An 18,223-nucleotide genomic window follows, 5' to 3' on the forward strand; every position below is an offset into this window, starting at 1 on the left:
TGGTTGTTACTGGGTGCTGCCAGCTGATGCCCCTCGGTGCTGGTCTTTACCACCCAACAGCGTCCGTCTCGTTGCCACAACGCTCAATGCTGTCAGCCAGCACTGCTGGCTACTGCAGCTCTTTCTCCACCCCTGATCTGCATCTACTTCTGCCACAAGTCCCTGGAACTCTTTAAAGCTGGCAGCCTCTAGTGTTTGTAGTTTTTTTAAAAAGCAATCTGCTCTCTCTGGGATAAGAATTCTGAGTAAATTTAATATTGGAAAAATAAATCACCAGTAGATTTATAGACCACTGGAGCAAGGCTTTGTTTGAACAGATCCTATTCTAGCAGCTAGGGTCATTATAAGAGAGACAGCTCCCTTACCCAAGTCAAGGAGTCTGAGAGGAGTGCTGCTTATACAGTAACAGAAGGCCAATGATTGGTCCAAATTTGAGCCTGCTGATTGGTATGAATTTGACCCTGCACGTTGCTCCAAATCAGTTCTGCTTGGTACAAATGCAAGTCTGCTCCAGTCAGAAGGCATCTCCTCTGGGGTGAATGCCGCTGTCATGGCAACATTTGGGGGAACATCAGGAAAAAGGGCGCTTGACTGGCAGCTGCCAGATATCCAGAACAACGGAGCTCGAGTCAAGTTTACCACTGCTCTGAGGACCCCCAGGAGAACCAGCCATGTTGACCATGACGTCAGGGTTTGCAAAATTAAGGGATGTTAGTAAAGGACCGAGGTCCCTCTCCGATTTTTGCCCCACTAGAAGTCTGGCTGGATTCTTCGGAGGCAGCAGAGCCTGGAGTGATACAGCTAGGAAGGGACATTGCAGGGGTCGGTCCAGCTGCAGCTCTGTCAGAGCGGCCTGGAAAGCAGCTGCACAGTAAGTTCCAGGATGTCGGCAGGATCCTGGGTCAAGCTGTCCCAGTCCATTCCTGGAGGGGAAGGGGAGGGAAGGGAAGTGACAGCTGTCAGTCAAACCAGCCCCCTCCCTGCAGTGGCAGGGACAAGGACGGGTCCGGCTGTTTTGTGTCTGTCTTGACCTCACTTTGATGGCTCCCATGCTTAAATCTTTCCAATTCTGCTGTATAGTGGTTGCTATTGGGGCAGACAGAGACGATCACAGGGGATTCACATTGCTGAAATCCTTCACTCGGTCACGTCTGTGTAGTCCTTCTCAGCCACACTGAGTAACATTCAAATGTTCAGAATTAGAACTCAGATCCGATTACTGAACTTGCCATTGTTACACGGCAAGATGTGCACACTCTTCCTAGAGTTTTCAGAAATCCATAATAATTCTAAAATCCAGCTGTCACTAAGATAAGCATTAGAAATAGCTCCAAAGAACGGTAACCATGAACACAGAATGAATGTATGCGCTATTCTATTCAGTTCCACAGGAAACAGCATGACCATCAGCACATTCAAGCTCAATATTACAAGCATGGAGATGTCGAAGCCTCTTTCTCTACAGGAAGAATAAATTGCACATGGGAACGTATTGCTGTGCTTAGGGTCTGTATAAGACTGAGTTTCCTGATGAACAAAATTAAGAATATGAAAATTGCACTCTGCATAAGCATCCTGAATGACCCTGTGTTTTTTAGGGTCAAGAGTACCATGTTTGTATTCTACATTGACTTTAAAATCTTTTCCATTAACTATATAATTTATGTGTTTGCAGCAATTTCTCAAATGCAACTGGATATCAATCCATCAGACAACCTCATATTTAATGCCTCCTTATGATATACCAAATAATACTTATTTGATGTTTCTTGGCCACTTACTGAGATAGCATGTCTAAGTGGAAGTTATGGGAAAATTAAAATGATCTATTTGATGATAATGATGGGATGCAATGATGGGATTTCATCTTCTCTACAAGCAAGGAATGTGAGAATGCAGAAAAAATATTTCAGCAAAGCAGAAAATGATCAGTGTCTCTTAAGAGTGCTGAATGTTGATCTAGAAGTTTTACTATGCACGACTCACACCCATCATCACTTATGTAAAGGCTCAAATATTTGTTAAGTGAATGAATAAAATAATTAAGCCTCAACATTCATTCATTTAACAAATATTTGCTGAGACTCTACTTCAGACACCCACGTAGGTGCTGGTGATCATGCACATGCTGATGTGGTACACAAAGCAGATCATTGCTCTCAAGGAGCTTGCATTCATCCTGGGAGAGAGAAACAAGAAAGAAATGGGCACAGAGAGTAGCTGAGAGTTGATAAGAACCTGTGGAGAAGGATGTTATTTGATTAGAATGCATTGAGGACACTATGATTTGTCTGTTAGAGTTTCTTAAGATAAGGCTTTATTATACATTCTGGATTAACCTTGAGTTTAAGATCCTCTTGTCTCAGCCTCCTGAATGCTGGGATTATAGGCATGTCTTAGGTGATCCCTTAATTATTCTTGCTAAAATGTTGGTATCTGTCCATTTGTCCTAGCCATGTCCTTAGTTCTTGCTCAATAAAAGGTGACTGAATTTGGTATTAGGGGGCAGTCAGTCCGAGAGGCTGCTAGCACCTGATCACAGAATTTTGCTCATGGTTTGATGTTTTTCTGACTTTTCTTATACATCTGTGGGCATCTAGTTCAGGGGATCTGTTCACCCTGGACAGAGTTGGAGGAGAAGTCCGACAAGAACTGCGACAGATGGTGTAGGAGGAGGGGCCAGTGGATCTGGTGAGTGGAGACTGATTAGCAAGATGGCCAAGGCAGGACTGCACAACAGGCTGGCACTGAAGAAAGGGGTTGAGGAGAGTGAGGATCGTTCACACCCAGTGCATACAAAGGCCCTGTAGCATGAGCATGGCTGGAGTTGTGAAGAAATGGCAAGACCAGCAGTATGAGTGAACTGAGATGAAGGATTGCTTAAGTGTTGAGAGGTGATGTAACTCAGCTGAAGCAAATGCAGTGTTAATCATGAGCAGTGTCCCAACATTTTCAGAAAGAAAACACTCTATTAATGTTAGTGCAATTTTTAAATAGTCTGAAAATTTGCAGTAATATAGGAATATATTAAAATATTTTTATTTTTCTTGGATTTTTCTGGTACTCTGGCTATTTTATCCTCTTGAAAATTAAAACAAGAACATGAGAGTTGTATAAAATGACTGAGTTAGGGGCTGGGGATTTAGCTCAGCGGCAAAGCGCCTGCCTGGCAAGCGCAAGGTCGTGAGTTCGGTTCCCGGTACCGGAGAAAAACCAAAAAATTAAAATAAAATAAAAATTAAAAAAAATAAAATGACTGAGTTAAACAGATATATTCAGTGATGTGAAATGCCAGATCTATGCATCACTCATTAATTTGTGCAAAAAAGCGTATATTTTCATTTAATGCTTATAAATACATTGTGATTTTTCTAAAATTAGGACTCAGAATAGTAGATAAATATATAAAAATATTAGATATGAACATACATTCATTAATAGAAATATGAAACTATAATGATTAAAAACTAGTATATGAGTCAGGCACTTCCAGTGCAATAACAGAGAGAGGGAGGGGGGAAGAAAGAGAGGGAGAGGGAGAGGGAGAGGGAGACAAACAGGAGAGGAGATTATTGCAGTTTTCAGCTCGTGTCATCATGGAGACGAAGAGGCCTCAGGATGTACCTGAGCCTGCTGGAGAACCAGGAAAACTGGAGACATAACCCAGTCTGAGCTCAGAGACCTGAGAAAGAGGAGCTTGGGTGGGACTATTATTTAGCTTGGAGGCTGAGAGACCACAGCCCAGTGGTCCTCATACATAAGAGTGAGAGACCATAGCTGTCCCAGTTAAAGGAGGCAGAGAGAGGGCAGAGGGACAGACAGCTGCCCCTTCCTATCATTTTGTTCTATTCAGGTGAGCTCTCAACAGATCAGATGAGGGCTACCTGCATTGTTGAGGGAAGATCTTTACTAAACCTATGCACTTAGAAGAAAATGTTTTCCAGCTATCTAGTTATGACTGTGGGAGTGACAGTGGGAGAGTAACAGAAATCCACCAGAGACAGGTTACCGAGGAAGAAGTACATGGGGGGGGGGTGCAGATGAGCGTCCAGGAGGATCAGCAGGATCATCCCCAGGTTCCCAAGCACAGTGATGGTGTAGATGAGGAGGAAGGTTATGAAGAGCAGAAGCTGCAGGCCTGGGTCGTCGGTCAGTCCCAGCAGGAGGAACTCTGTCACCTCTGTCCTGTTCTCCATCACTGTTATGTGGGAATCACTAGCCGTTTTGTAGCAATGAGAAAAAAAGAAGGGATAGGTAAAGAAGCTGAATTAAAATTGGATATTATAATGTGCATTCTGGGATTGCAGTTGTAACTTGTATTTCATGATTCTCCAGAAAAACATGGCTTTGAAAGCCAAAGAGAATGCATTAATTACATATAAAATTATGTGCAATCTTAGTGGCTCATCTATTTCTTTTTAAAGTTTTTTACATTTGTTATTTGAGATGCAGACAGTTGAATACTTTGATGAGAATGACTGTGTGGGTTAATAATCTATTGGTGAATTCACTTCTTCAGAGTTTGGTAGAAGCTGACCCCCCATGTTACTCCGAAGAACAGCTGCGGGTACTTTGGACGCTTTCACTATCTCCTGTCAGAAATAGTGTGAGCTTGATTAGCTGCTAAGTTCATCTAAGGTATAAAGCAAAGGGGCTGAGTATTTGTTCATATGTATACAAGTATTGGAAACCCTTGCTGCAGACCTATGCCAACCAGTGACCCATGGTGAGCGGTTCCTATGTCTAAGATTTTAAACTCAATTTAAATCTTCTTGACTTTAATACCATTTACAATTATTCCTTTTCTGCTTTGGTTCAATGTCAGCATTTGGGATTTACCGGTGAACTAAGTTAGTGATTGATTAGGTGCTAATATCATATTTTTCATGATCTATTTGCCTCTCATTAGAGGAAAAATGAAAAGCGGAAGTGTGAAATGATCCTTTCAACAACAAAGTATCCCAAGTATCTTAGTGAACTCTGAATTCTATTTTATTCTTCTCATCACAATCTCATGTTTATTAACATCTATATATTTATACATTTTAATGGCAAAATGGCTAGCAACAAACTTTTGGTTAAATGAAAGACGGTTTAACTCTAGGATCACCATAGTGAGTCTCTATGGCAGAAGAGGTGGAAAAACTAGGATGGTGGGAACATGTTCACCTATAAAGGAAATCCTGGGTGAAAGGGTGCATAGCAGCAGATATAGGTCACATGGAGCTTAGGTTCTGGGAGGAGACACACCTGACCTACTACTTACTACTTAGGAATCATGGGATATAGACTAAATCCACAGACATTGTGTTTCTATCTCCAAAATGAAGATAGTTATGAGACTTGCTTTCATGGATTGTTGTGAGGATTAAATAAAGTAAAAGCAAAAACAAAACAAAACACAAGATGAAAAACTGGGTGTTGAGCACAGCCTGGTGAGTGCTAGGTATTGTGTCATTACAGTGTCAGGGCAGAGTAGTGGTCTTCATGTGGAGCTGATCGAAGTGGATGCAGACACACATGATTTCAGTTGTAAATTTGGAATTTTGAAAGTTCCCTCTCCAACTTTCCTACCCTCCTGCACTGTGGCTGTTGAGAATCTCCGTGCTCTCCAGTGTTTGTCTGTCCTTGCTGCAAACATCTGATTGCTGCTCTGGCAGTTCCACAAGAAACATTCTTTCTGAAGTGCTCTTCCTTGAAATCCACATGTTAATGCGGATAAGTGGCCATTTTTCTTAAACTTGTTTTTTTTTTTTTTTCATTCCTGGCATCCCATACCAGAATCACAAAGGCTGAATGTTGAACATTCCTGGTTTGTAGGCTGTCTTTGTAAAGACAGCCCACAGGTCTATTTTGAAGGCAGTTTTCACACTGTGAAACATTTCACTTGAATCTTTATTTGAGTGAAGCCTTTTGAAGAATATCCATTTAATACTAATGATGCCTACCTTCTTTTCCCTAAGCTTTTGGAAATTTCACTTTATGAGCCTACTCTGTGAAGACATTATGCTTGCAAACTCTAACAAATGTGATCACTTTTACCATACAAAGTGTTACACAAAAATGAAAAGGACTTTATATATAGGGGTGTGTGTGTGTGTGTGCATGTGTGTGTGTAACATGGATACTATTATTAGTTTCTCTCATGAGGAAATTGAGGATTTGGGAAGTTACATGATGGTTTAAAATTATAACCTACTATGAAAAAGACTCAACACTCTAGAGTTAAAGCCTCCTTCAGCCCAATCCGAAGTGTGTTTTTAGTCACATCACTGTCAATAGGTGCTAATAATAATAAGCATAAGTTAAAAGGTTAAAATGCATTCCAGATCTTGTTAATTTAGGTAGGGCCATTTGTACTTTAAAGAACTATCATTTCACATTTGTGGACTGCTTGTTTGGATGTTTTGCTGGTTTATCTCCAATGATAGGTGAGCAGATAATGAAAAGACAAAATCACTACCTACCATTCAGAACATCATCTGTCTGAAATTTTAGTTTGTAGTTTGGAAAAATAGCATGATGTGTTATAAAAATCCCCATGTGATGGAGTTTGATGTTTATACACTAGACCCACCTTAGGTTTTCAGAAAATTGTTGGAACAAGTTCTTTCTGTTTTTAAATGACTATAGAACTTTACTCCCACTGAGTTTGCATGGAGACATCTCACTGAGTACGTTTATGGAGTACAGATACTGTCCAGTTTTCTGGAAGGGAAAGAAGAATCAGTCCATACTGGTTAGTCATGAAATCAGCTTTACAGTGTTGTGTGTGTTCTCCCACAGGCAGCAATCACCATGCTGCAACTTCTTTAAGGCAGGGAGAGATGGAAGAAAGAACATTAACTTGGATCAACCCTCAAAGCTACTGCTAGTTCTTTCTGTGCCCTTGAAAATGTTACTGAAATCTTCCTTATATATATAATAAACATGATAAGATTACTTCTCTCACATAACTCACAGAGTTGTGTCTGTACATAACAAGTGAAAGAAGTCTATAAAACATCTCACAGAGAAGTTATTATGTAAAAGTCAATCAATATGATTTTCACCTTTGGGTGTGTTTTCCTGGCCATGACTGCAGACTCATACCAAATCTTCAGGAAAGAAAGCCTGCACGTACTAACAGAGATCATCCTCCAGAGGGATAAATGATGTTGCACAGGGAGAGGCATGCAGTGTGGCTCTTCTAATGTGTTCCTTCTAAGACGAGACACTTCTTGTCATCCGGGGATCACCAAGGCTGATACATGGAGAGCCAGAGAGAATTGCAGACAGGGGGGCCTCTGGAGATTCCCTCATATGAATATCTGTGGCTCCTGGTCCTCCTCTTCAAGGCAATAAGCAATTAAAATACCAGTGGGAACAAGTTGGTTATTTTAATGTGCATATTTAATTGCATTATTTCTTATTTCCTGTTATTTTAAATGTTCTAATTATATATCACAATACATATGGTTTTAGTGTATAAGTCAAAGCATTTTGTCAAACACAACATTGTAACCACTACTACCATAACTTGAAGATCTCAGCTTCTCTCTGCTAACTTCCCACATCACTGACTCTGATATCAAATAAGCACTTTTTATAAAAGCAATTTTGCCTTTGCTAGAATATCCTCAACTGTAATCCTAGAATGTTAGGTCTTTCAATCTGGCGCCTTTCCCTAACCATTTGAGACCCATTTTTATTGTAATAGAAGCTTTTATTGCGAATATTATTCCACTATATGACATTACAAGATATTTTTCTCATTATGGAGTTGAAGAACATATGTGCTGGCTTTACGGTTCTGTAATGATCAATAAGTTTTATTTAAACCCTGGTTCAAGACTTTGAGTTGAACAAAGACTGCTCCTGTCATGTGTGGAAACACCTCACAGCTAGGTTGGTTTGTCAAACATGTGCATTTATTCGGATAAATGCAAAAAAATGCCAAGCTGTTTTCTGAGGAAACTTTCTAATTTGAGCTCTCCTCAACAATCCAAATTGCTTTACATCATGATCCATATCTTGTTTTAAGTTTTTAATTACTACTTTTATTTTACTCTCATTTTTGATGATTCTGGCATGTGAAGATATCTCCATACCGCATATTTTCAGTCTTTTGAAACATCCAGTTGTGTCACCATCATATTTCTGGCTTGGGTGTTCTTTTGTCCACCAAAGAAGCAGTTTTGTTTTCTTTTCATTTGCAGCTACCTCTCAGACCACACTGTCCTGAAGACTTATCCTGGTGAAACATGTATCCCATGCCTTTGGGTTGTTTCACTTCAAATTCAGGGAGAAGTTTAGCCACAGCAAGTTCACCTTCTTTTTTGTAATAAAACGGAAAATAATATCTTGCCATCCTGCTAGGATTTTCAAAGGGGTTGGTAGATGAAAATTTCTATACATGTTAGGGGTTCCATGGGTTAAATGTTAATATTCATTGTTTATAAAAATTGATAGTGTATGAGTTAGAAAACATAGGACAACTATAGTTATCCATCACTTCCCTACGTGTTGCTGCTCCATTTCACCCGGGGACACATGCAGTGGCTCTGGATTACGAGCTTTGGCAAGGCTGCTATGTTATTTGGAGAATGCACACTGCTCTTCATGTCTTCACTCCTGCATAATGATCACTTGGCTTCCTATTCCAGTAGATACAACCATAGATTGTGATGTCCTATCACCAGGAGCCTCGAACGATGCAACAGAGAGGGGCTCCACTTACCATAAAATCACGTAGTGGAAAGCTACAGCTGTGGTGAGAAACAAATTAGAGCCTAAATGATCCCCCCCAGATATCAGATCCTGATACCCAACACCTGTAATTATGACATTATATGACGATGGCTTTATGATTGCTGTTAAATCAAGGATACTAAATGAGGGTTTAAGGGGCTGGGATTTAGCTCAGCGGCAAAGCGCCTGCCTGGCAAGCACAAGGTCGTGAGTTCGGTTCCCGGTACCGGAGAAAAACCAAAAAAAAAAGGATAAATGAGGGTTTAAGTGTTTTGTTGACTGGGTCCTTAATACAGCTATCAATTCATCACAAAACAGAGACTGGAAAATGGTACTGTAGGGTAATTCAAGGGCTGGAATTCTACAGAAAAATTGAAAATGAGAGCTAATATTCTCAGAACAAACTTGTTATGATTCAGATACTGTCAAAGATTTATAGAACATACATAAAAGTTAAATCTAAGAAAAGGTGGCAATATGACTTTTACAAAAGTATCAATAAAGCTGCAAACTGACTCTAAAGGAAAGAAACAGAAATGACAGAGAAAATTACTAAAACTACTTTCAGAAATTCACTGTATAAGCAATGAAACCTACAACCCATAACAAGTAACCACAAAAAAGAGAACCCCTTGGGAGAGGGAAGAATTTGACTTCCAGAGTTGCCACAATTTAATAATAAAAATGTCAAATTTTGGGCTGGGGATTTAGCTCAGTGGCAAAGTGCTCAAGGTCATGAGTTCGGTTCCTGGTACCGGAGAAAAACCAAAAAAAAAAAAAAAAAAAAAAGTCAAATTTTCAAAACAGATATAGGTAATATGCAAAGGACAAGAAAAGATGGCTCACGAAAAAGGGGGTTAATAAGAGTAGTTATGCAGAAGAATGTAGACTTTCAATAGAAGTCAGAGAGTTCAAATCAACTACTTTAAATATGTGCAAAGATCTTAAAGTGTATACTGATACAGAACTAGAAGAAAGTAAAGACATGGGATTTCTACAAACGTTGAATACCAATAAGGAGACAAACATTGTAAAATGGTACCAGATAGAAATTACAGAGCTAAAATTTGCAATGTGAAATTTTAAATTCGCTAGAAGGGTTTAACAGTGATTTAAGAGGAAGCAATAAAAGAGTTGGTACATATGAAGGTAAACCAGTTGCTGTGGTTCTCTCTGAGAGTCAGGAAAGAAGGATCAAAAACCTCATGGAGCCCAGGGCATTATTATTGCATGGTACCAAGTGTTCCAACAAAGACATACCCAGAAGAAGCAGTTAGATACCTAAAGTGGAATAACGAATAATGAAGTTCATGAATCCAGCTACTATGAATCTCACAAGCCTAAAATCAAACTCCTAACGATTATCTTGGTTCCAAAATATGAATGCATGACTGACTTTTAAGAATGCACCCTTGACCTCCTTGTTCCTCAGGCTGTAGACCACGGGGTTCAGCATGGGGATGACCATGGTGTAGAACACAGAGGCGATTTTGTCAGTGTCCATGGAGTGACTGGAGCTGGGTTGTAGGTACATGAAGATACTCGTCCCATAGAAGATGGAGACAGCAGTGAAGTGAGAAGCACAGGTCGATAGAGCCTTCTGAGCTCCTGTGCCTGAGTGCTTCCTTAAGATGGTGACAAAAATGAAGATGTAGGATATCCAAATAATAAAGAAGGCAAAAAATATATGGAAGCTCACTACATAAACAAGAACCAACTCACTAACCTGTCTATCTGAGCAAGAAAGAACCATGACTGCTGGAATATCACAGAAAAAGTGGTGGACCACATTGGAGTTGCAGAAGGAGAGACTGAATGTATCCCCAATGTGGAGGGCGGCATTCAGGAAGCCACAGGCATAGGAACCTAGGAAGAGACCCGCACACACACTCGTGGTCATGGTGGACGTGTAGTGCAGGGGTCTGCACACTGCGGCATAGCGGTCATAGGCCATGGAGGCCAAGAGATAATTTTCCACAGTAACAAGAGCTGCAAACAGGAACATCTGAGCAGCACAAGCATTGTAGGAAATGACCTTGTCTCCTAGAAGGAGCCCAGCCATGACTGTCGGAGTGACAGTGGAAGAGGAACAAAAATCCACCAGAGACAGGTTACCAAGGAAGAAGTACATGGGGGTGTGCAGACGAGCGTCCAGCAGGATCAGCAGGATCATCCCCAGGTTCCCAAGCACAGTGATGGTGTAGATGAGGAGGAAGGTTATGAAGAGGGGAAGCTGCAGGCGTGAGTCATCAGTCAGTCCCAGCAGGAGGAACTCCGTCACCTCTGTCCTGTTCTCCATCACTGTTATCTGAGACTCTCTGGATGCTCTGTAGCAATGAGAAAAAAACTACAAAAAGATAAAGACATTAACTTGAAACTGGAAAATATGAGAACAGTAAGTTTTCTGTCACTGTGATAATACAGTAATTTATACTTTAAGACCCCCTCCAAAGGAAAACATTTTCTTGAAGATCAAACTGATTCTGTTAAGGACAGGTAAAATTATAAGTTGTCTAATATGAATTTTAACGGATCATGTAGACAATTTGTATATTAGTTAATTTGTAAACTGATATGGCGACTATTTAATAACAAAAATAACTGGAAAGAGGTGTGTAAACCATGAACTCTTTGGGCACAGTAAGAGCCGACTTCCACATTGCTCATCCAGGGATAGACACTGCCACCCACAGAATAGATGTGTATTCCTGTCTTCTGTAAGCAAGGTTGTGAGTTTGCTTGTCTGTCACATTTATATAATCATTGATCACAGGAGGCTATGTGAGTTATTCAGATTCGCAGAACTATTAAATGGCAATCTCTGCTCTGTACCTAGGTAGAATTTTAACCTATAATGAATGATTCCTAATTGTTAAGAGTCTTAAGTGAGGTCAGGTCAAGTCGAATTTAACTGAAGGTGTAATTTCTTCTGATATATTTCTTCCATTCTGAGAGTTTGAGGTTTCATAGTGATGTAAGTGACAGGTTGATTATGTGATATGTTGCTCACTATATATTTGCTTCTCCAATAGGTAAAACCAACAATTAATAATCAAACAGTGAAATGTTCACTCCATCAATTGCAAAAGCTCCTTTAAAGAGTTAACAAATGATCAGTTTTCCCAATACCACTTGTTGAATAAAATTAAAATGGATCAAAGGTCTAAACATGACGGTTTTTTGATCATTTGTTAAGGGGAACAGTTAATGATTAAAAGTTTTTTTTAATATTTTGACCAATTTTGCACGCTTGTATCTGGTAATCTGAGCAATTTATATGACGACAACAATTTGCAGTATAATATCCATTGGTGAATTCCTACAATCCTGCCTAGTGACACTATGTATTGTCTCTAATGTTCTTTAAAATTATTATTCTCTTATTCCCTTTAATGATTTGATCAATCTTCTATTCTTACATCTGGTAATCTGAGCAACTTCGCTGAAGATAAGAATATGTAATGTAACAATCACTGTTAATCTCTATCATTTGGTTTGAAACCCTGTATCATTTTTAATGTCCTTGCTTTGTGTTGTTTTTATTTTGCTATTGTTCTTTTTTGTACTATTTTCTTTAAAATAAAAAGTCTAAACATTAGAACAGGTGAATTAAACCTTCTAAAAGAAAAATAGATAAAGCACTTGAAAACAAGTGTAGAAAAGGATTTTCTAGACAGAACCTTAAACATACAAGAAATGGCAGCAAGAATCAACAAATAGGATTATATCAGACTAGCAGGGTCTACACAGCAAAAGAATCACTGAGTAGAGCAAGGAGTCAATCTACAGAATGGAAGAAAATTTTTGCCAGCTACTCCTCAGACAGTGGAATAATATATAGAACATACAAAGAATTCAAAAGAAATTAAATCACTTAAAACTAAAGACCAAGTCAATGGGCAGGATAAATGAAAAGACATTACAGAGAGAAAGTAATACATAAGGTCAACAAATATATGAAAAGAGTGTTCAGCATCTCTGGCCATTAGAGAACTGGAAATTAAAACAACACCAACAGCATCACCTTACCCTGGAATGAATGGCAATCATTAGAAAATCAAACAATAACAAATCCTGGTGAGGCTGTGGTGAAAAAGGAATCCTCCTGGATTGTTGGTGGGAATAAACTAGTACAAACATTATGAAAATTAGTATGGAGTTCATCAAAAAATGAAATTAGAAATTCCATATGACCCAGCTATTCCCCTGCTAGGTATCTTCCCCAAAGAGCCTAAGTTATCATACTACAGTGATGCAAGTGTATCAATATTTATAGCAGCATGATTTGTAGTAGCTAAATCCTGGAAGCAACTATACAGCCATCAACAGATGATTGGGTAAAGAAAACGTGGTATCTATGTGTAATGGAATTCTACTCAGCTATAATGATTGACAAATTTTGGGACATTTGTAGAAAAATGGATGCACCTGGAAAGTATAATGCTAGGTGGAATAAATCAGACACACAAGGCTATATACCATATAGTATCTCTCAGTTGAGTGAGGCAAAGTACAAAGGAAGAAAATGATAAAGGATGGATAGGAAGGGACAAGGGAGTGGATCTCTTGCTGCAGGGAAAGTGGCCCAAAGGAACTCAGGTGAGGGGTGAGGTGAAGGGAAGGGGAAAGGAGAAAAATAAAGATGCACCATGCACAGGAACCTACTAAATTCAATTAATGTAAAAAATATATACCATATCATGAGCTAAGACAAATAATATCAGCAGCAAGGGAAGAGGGTAGGGGAACCAGAGGAAGAAGTGGAAGGTGGAGGGAAAAAGAAGTATAAAAAAACCAAGCTCTAATATGTACATGTCACCACTCCCCAAGATGATTGTAAACTGCATGAATTGGAAACATGTATTAATAAAATTTTAAAAATTATAAAATATACAATTCATTATTACAAATTAAATTGAATTTAGTAAAAAAAGAAAAGAGCTAGGAAGCTCTGAATTACACTACAAACTTTCCCTTATGATTTCATACTTCTCAACAATCTCTGCACATGTCAACAAAGAGGCAGTGAAATACTTAGGGAGTGGGAGCCTGCCTACTGCCAGAGTAATTGAGAGGGAAAGTGTAGCATCACATATGCTGTGTCAGGGAGTTTAGAATCTTGAAATCAGATCTGACATTTAGCTAGCCGTTGTTAGTACTATACCAACTCCAATGAACATGGTATAAGATCAACCTTTTTATGGAAAAATAAACAAAATTTTATAACCAAATAATAAGAGAACAACAGTTAACACACTGCATATTATTATTTTCAAAGTAGTTACTCAGAGTACAAGATTTAAGCATAAAAAAATTCTCTGAATGATATTAGCACAAACTTTTCTTTTTAATGAGTTAAGAACCACTGCCGTAACTATCTTGTGGTTTTTTCCCCTTCCTTCCTTTCCTTTTTCCCCCACCCTAGTTCTTCTTTCCTTTTGAGCAATTTCTTCCCATTTCAAAACATCTGTTGTACATTTTGATCCTTATTTATTCTTTTAGTTTCTCACACCAGGGAGACAATACAATGTTTACACATGTGATGCCTACTTCACTTATAAATATGGTCTCAAGTTGCATCCATTTACCTATAAATAATTCAAGTTTATATTTCTTTACAGCTGAGTAGTACTCCACTGTATAAAAGATTATATCTTTTCTATCCATTCCTCCGTTGATTGGCACTGGGTTATTTCCAAGATTTAGCTATTACAAATTGTGCTGCTATAAACCTGTGTGCACATATATTGCTGTGGTATGATGTTTTCAGTTCTTCCAGGAAGATATCCAGAGGGTGATGGCTGAGTTGAATGGGACTTCTAATCCTATTTTTTTGTGTTATGCCCATACTGATTTCCACAGTGGCTGGATGCAGGGATGTTTCAACACACATAAATCAAAAAATGTAATACACCATATAAACAGAACCAAAGATAAAAATCACATGATAGTCTCAATAGATACAGAAAAAACATTTGACAAAATCCAACACTCATTCATGATAAAAACCACACAGAAAATTTGATTAGATGGTCTCTATCTCAAAATTATGAAAAGTATCTATGACAAACCAACCATTAAATTCATACTAAATTAGGGGCTGGGGATTTAGCTCAGTGGCATAGCACCTGCCTGGCAAGTGCGAGGTCATGAGTTCGATTGCAGGTACCGGAAAAAAAAAAAAAAAAAAAAAAAACAAAAATAAAACAAAACAAAAAACCAAAAAAAAAAATCATACTAAATTGTCAAAAACTGAAAGCTTTCTATCTAAAATCAGGAACAAGACAAGGATATTCATTATCACCACTTCTATTTGTTATAGTTCTGGACACATTAACCAGATGAATTACATACGGGGCAAAAAAGGAATAAGGATGGGAAAGGAAGAAGTTAAATTATTATTTTCAGATGACATGATACTCTACATAGAAAACCCCAAAAACTCCACCAAAAGAACTGTAGATGTAATAAGCAAAGTCAGTAGTGTAGCTGGATACAAAGTCAACACTCAAAAATCAATAGCATTCCTGTATAACAATAACAGACTGAAAGAGCAATTAGAAAAATCACACCTTTCACAATAGCATCCAAAAAATGAAATACTAGGGAATCAATCTAACAAAAAAAGTAAATGATCTATATATTGAAAATTACCATACTCTGAAAAGGGAGCTTGAAGAACATATCAGAAAAAGGATAGCTATCCTTTGCTCACGGGTAGGAAAAACCAACGCAGTGAAAATGGCCATACTCTCAAAATTGTTATACAGATATAATGCAACCCAAATCAACATACCATTAGCATACTTCACAAAGCTAGAAAAAACATTCCTAAAATTCATTTGAAACCAAAAGCAACCTAGAATAGCAAAAGCAGTTCTGGACAACAAAGGCAAGGCAGGAGGCATCAGTATTCCAGACCTGAAATTATAGTACAGTGCTACAGTGATAATGGTACTGGCAAAAAACCAAACCAAACCAAACCAATACCAAAAAACCAGAGCTGGGGATCAGGAGAACAGATTAGAAGATGCACAAGCAGCTCCAAACACACCCAGCCACCTCATCTTTGACAAAAGGGCCAAACACATTCACTGGAAGAAAGATAACTTCTTCAATAAATGATGCTCGAAAAACTGGCTTTGCACATGCTGAAGACTAAAACTAGACCTATGCCTAACAATGCACTAAACTAAAATCAAAATGGATCAAAGATCTAAATATTAAATTGAGAAAAAATCAGACGCCCCCAAATTCAAAGACCCAATCAAGAAATGGGCATCTGAGATGAATACACACTTCTCAGATGAAGAAATACAAGTGGCAAATAACTATATGAAAAAATGTTCAACACCGTAGGTCATTCGAGCAATGCAAATGAAAGCAGCACTGAGATTCTCTCTCAGTCCAGGAAGAATGGCTATCATCAGATCAAATTTTATGTATTAACGTGAAAATTAAATAGGACAATAAGTTAAACACAATAAAAAGATGGGCGTTAAACACATCATGGTGAGCGGTAGGGATGTCTTATTTTTAGGAGTGATGGTTTGATCCAGGCAGCTGCTGACATGCAGGGTTCCAGCTCAGGCGAACCTGAATTCTTGGTTTCCCTCCTCTACTGCTTTGTGTCCCACCCTAGGGTTTTGAGAGGTTCTCGCTCCTGTGCCTCTGGCTCCCTTAACTCCAACAGCATGATCGCTGCTCCTGCAGTTCCACGCAGGACGTTCTTTTTCAACACTGCTTTCCTGAAATCCATATTTTAGTCTAGAAAAAAGACTCCATTGTTGTCAAACTCACCCTTCACTCATTTTCATCAACATAACCAAACTCACGGAGACCAGGAGATGAAACTTCCCACTTCAAGGGGGTAACTTTAGCTCCAAGACACGATTTGGTGGCAAGTTGTGTACTGTAAATATTTTATTTGAATCTGTCTTGTGTAGTAACAGTATTTAAATTTGTTATATGAACGGCAGCCTTTGGAATTGTATATGTACAAACTAACTATCATTTCCTGCTCTCTTTCTTCTATGCCATAAGCAATTTTAATTTATGAATTATCCCCAAGAAAGCTTCATGCTCACCCATATGAATACAGATGACTATTTTTAACACATGCTATGTTTCATAACGAAGGATAAGCATTTTACACAGTGAGGGCATGTGTGTGTGTGTGCATAACATTCCTACATTATCACTGACAAAACTGAAGAATCGAAATGTTGGTTATGCTGCAAGATGATGGAGGTCATATAAGAAAGACTCAAGATGCAAGAGTTAAGGCGACCTTGTTCAGATTATGTTAAGTCATTTAAACCATTTTGCATTTTAAAGAAGAGTCGCTGTAGTACTCTGGGGTTGTGATTGTCCCTATCTCTGTTTGGAAAAATGTAGTGAGAAAGCTGATGTCACTAATCATTTAAAGCATCATTTTTGTTAGTTTTGTTCATTTTGGGAGGTTAAGAAGTATGATTTGGCTGGGGATATAGCTCAGTGGCTTAAGCCCCTGCCTGGCAAGCGCAAGGTCGTGAGTTTGATCCCCGGTACTGCAAAAAAAAAAAAAAAAAGATTTGTCATAAATCACGGGACAGTTTACGATACATATTTTGATATTTATACCCCATGATCACCTTGCCCAGTACTCTTTTTGAAGACATCTTTAGTTTTAAATAACTTATCATAATTATAGTTAAGCTACTGCTTTTGCATAACTTACATTTATGATGAAAATGGTTATAGAATGTAACAGCTTACCAGTTTGCTCAAAGAGAAAGGTCAGTGTAAAATAGCAGTTATGAAATCTAAAAAAAATTCATAGAGGAGGACTTGTTCTTAGAGGAACCCCTCTCTTGAGTGGTGGAGAGAATGTGCTCACTATTCTAGAGCAAGAGGGAAAAATAGAGAAAATTAACATGGATCCAGTTTCAATCAATCCTGAATTCTTTTTGTGCCATTGGAAGAATCACTCACCTTCTCCTTATATATAAAATAAATATGGTAGGATTCCTTCTCTCACATAACTCACACCAATATATCTGCAAGTGATAAGAGGTCTATAGACTCTTTCTCAAAGAACTTATCATTTAAAAATCATAATTTTTATTTTTGAGTATTTTTCCTGATCTAACATTGTCCCTCATAGTAAATCCTTGGGTCAGAAAAAAGTCTTCATGTAGTGAAAATGACTCTTTCAAATGGATAAATGGTACCCAATGGCTCATGAAATATAACATGTGCCTTCTACAAGGGTGTCATTTTGTGTTCTATTTTGATCCCAGACACTTATATAAGGAAGTCTGGAGACAATTACAAAGACATCATACTCCCTGGAGAATTCCTCATGAGAATAACTGCAGATTGTTATTTCTCTCTCCTAGCAAAGACATGATTAAACTGTCATATGTGACCAAGGTAGTTATTGGATTTTAAACATTAAATGTACTTTTGATCACACAATTAAACATTAACTATTCCTTTCAAAAAAGCAATA

At 38.4% G+C, this 18,223-nt stretch overlaps 1 protein-coding gene across 1 annotated transcript; it reads right to left on the bottom strand.

Moving 5' to 3' along the window:
- Window positions 1–8,498: 8,498 nt before the first annotated feature.
- Window positions 8,499–11,029, bottom strand: LOC102005621 (olfactory receptor 5B3-like). Its single transcript, XM_013506384.1, has 2 exons — window positions 10,141–11,029; window positions 8,499–8,569 (listed from the first exon to the last, which is right to left on the bottom strand). Exons 1-2 carry the CDS (start codon window positions 11,027–11,029, stop codon window positions 8,499–8,501), a joined length of 960 nt encoding a protein of 319 aa, XP_013361838.1.
- Window positions 11,030–18,223: the final 7,194 nt, after the last annotated feature.

The sequence above is a fragment of the Chinchilla lanigera genome, unplaced genomic scaffold (assembly GCF_000276665.1).
Source record: "Chinchilla lanigera isolate Chin_1 unplaced genomic scaffold, ChiLan1.0 scaffold00110, whole genome shotgun sequence".
Taxonomy (NCBI): domain Eukaryota; kingdom Metazoa; phylum Chordata; class Mammalia; order Rodentia; family Chinchillidae; genus Chinchilla; species Chinchilla lanigera.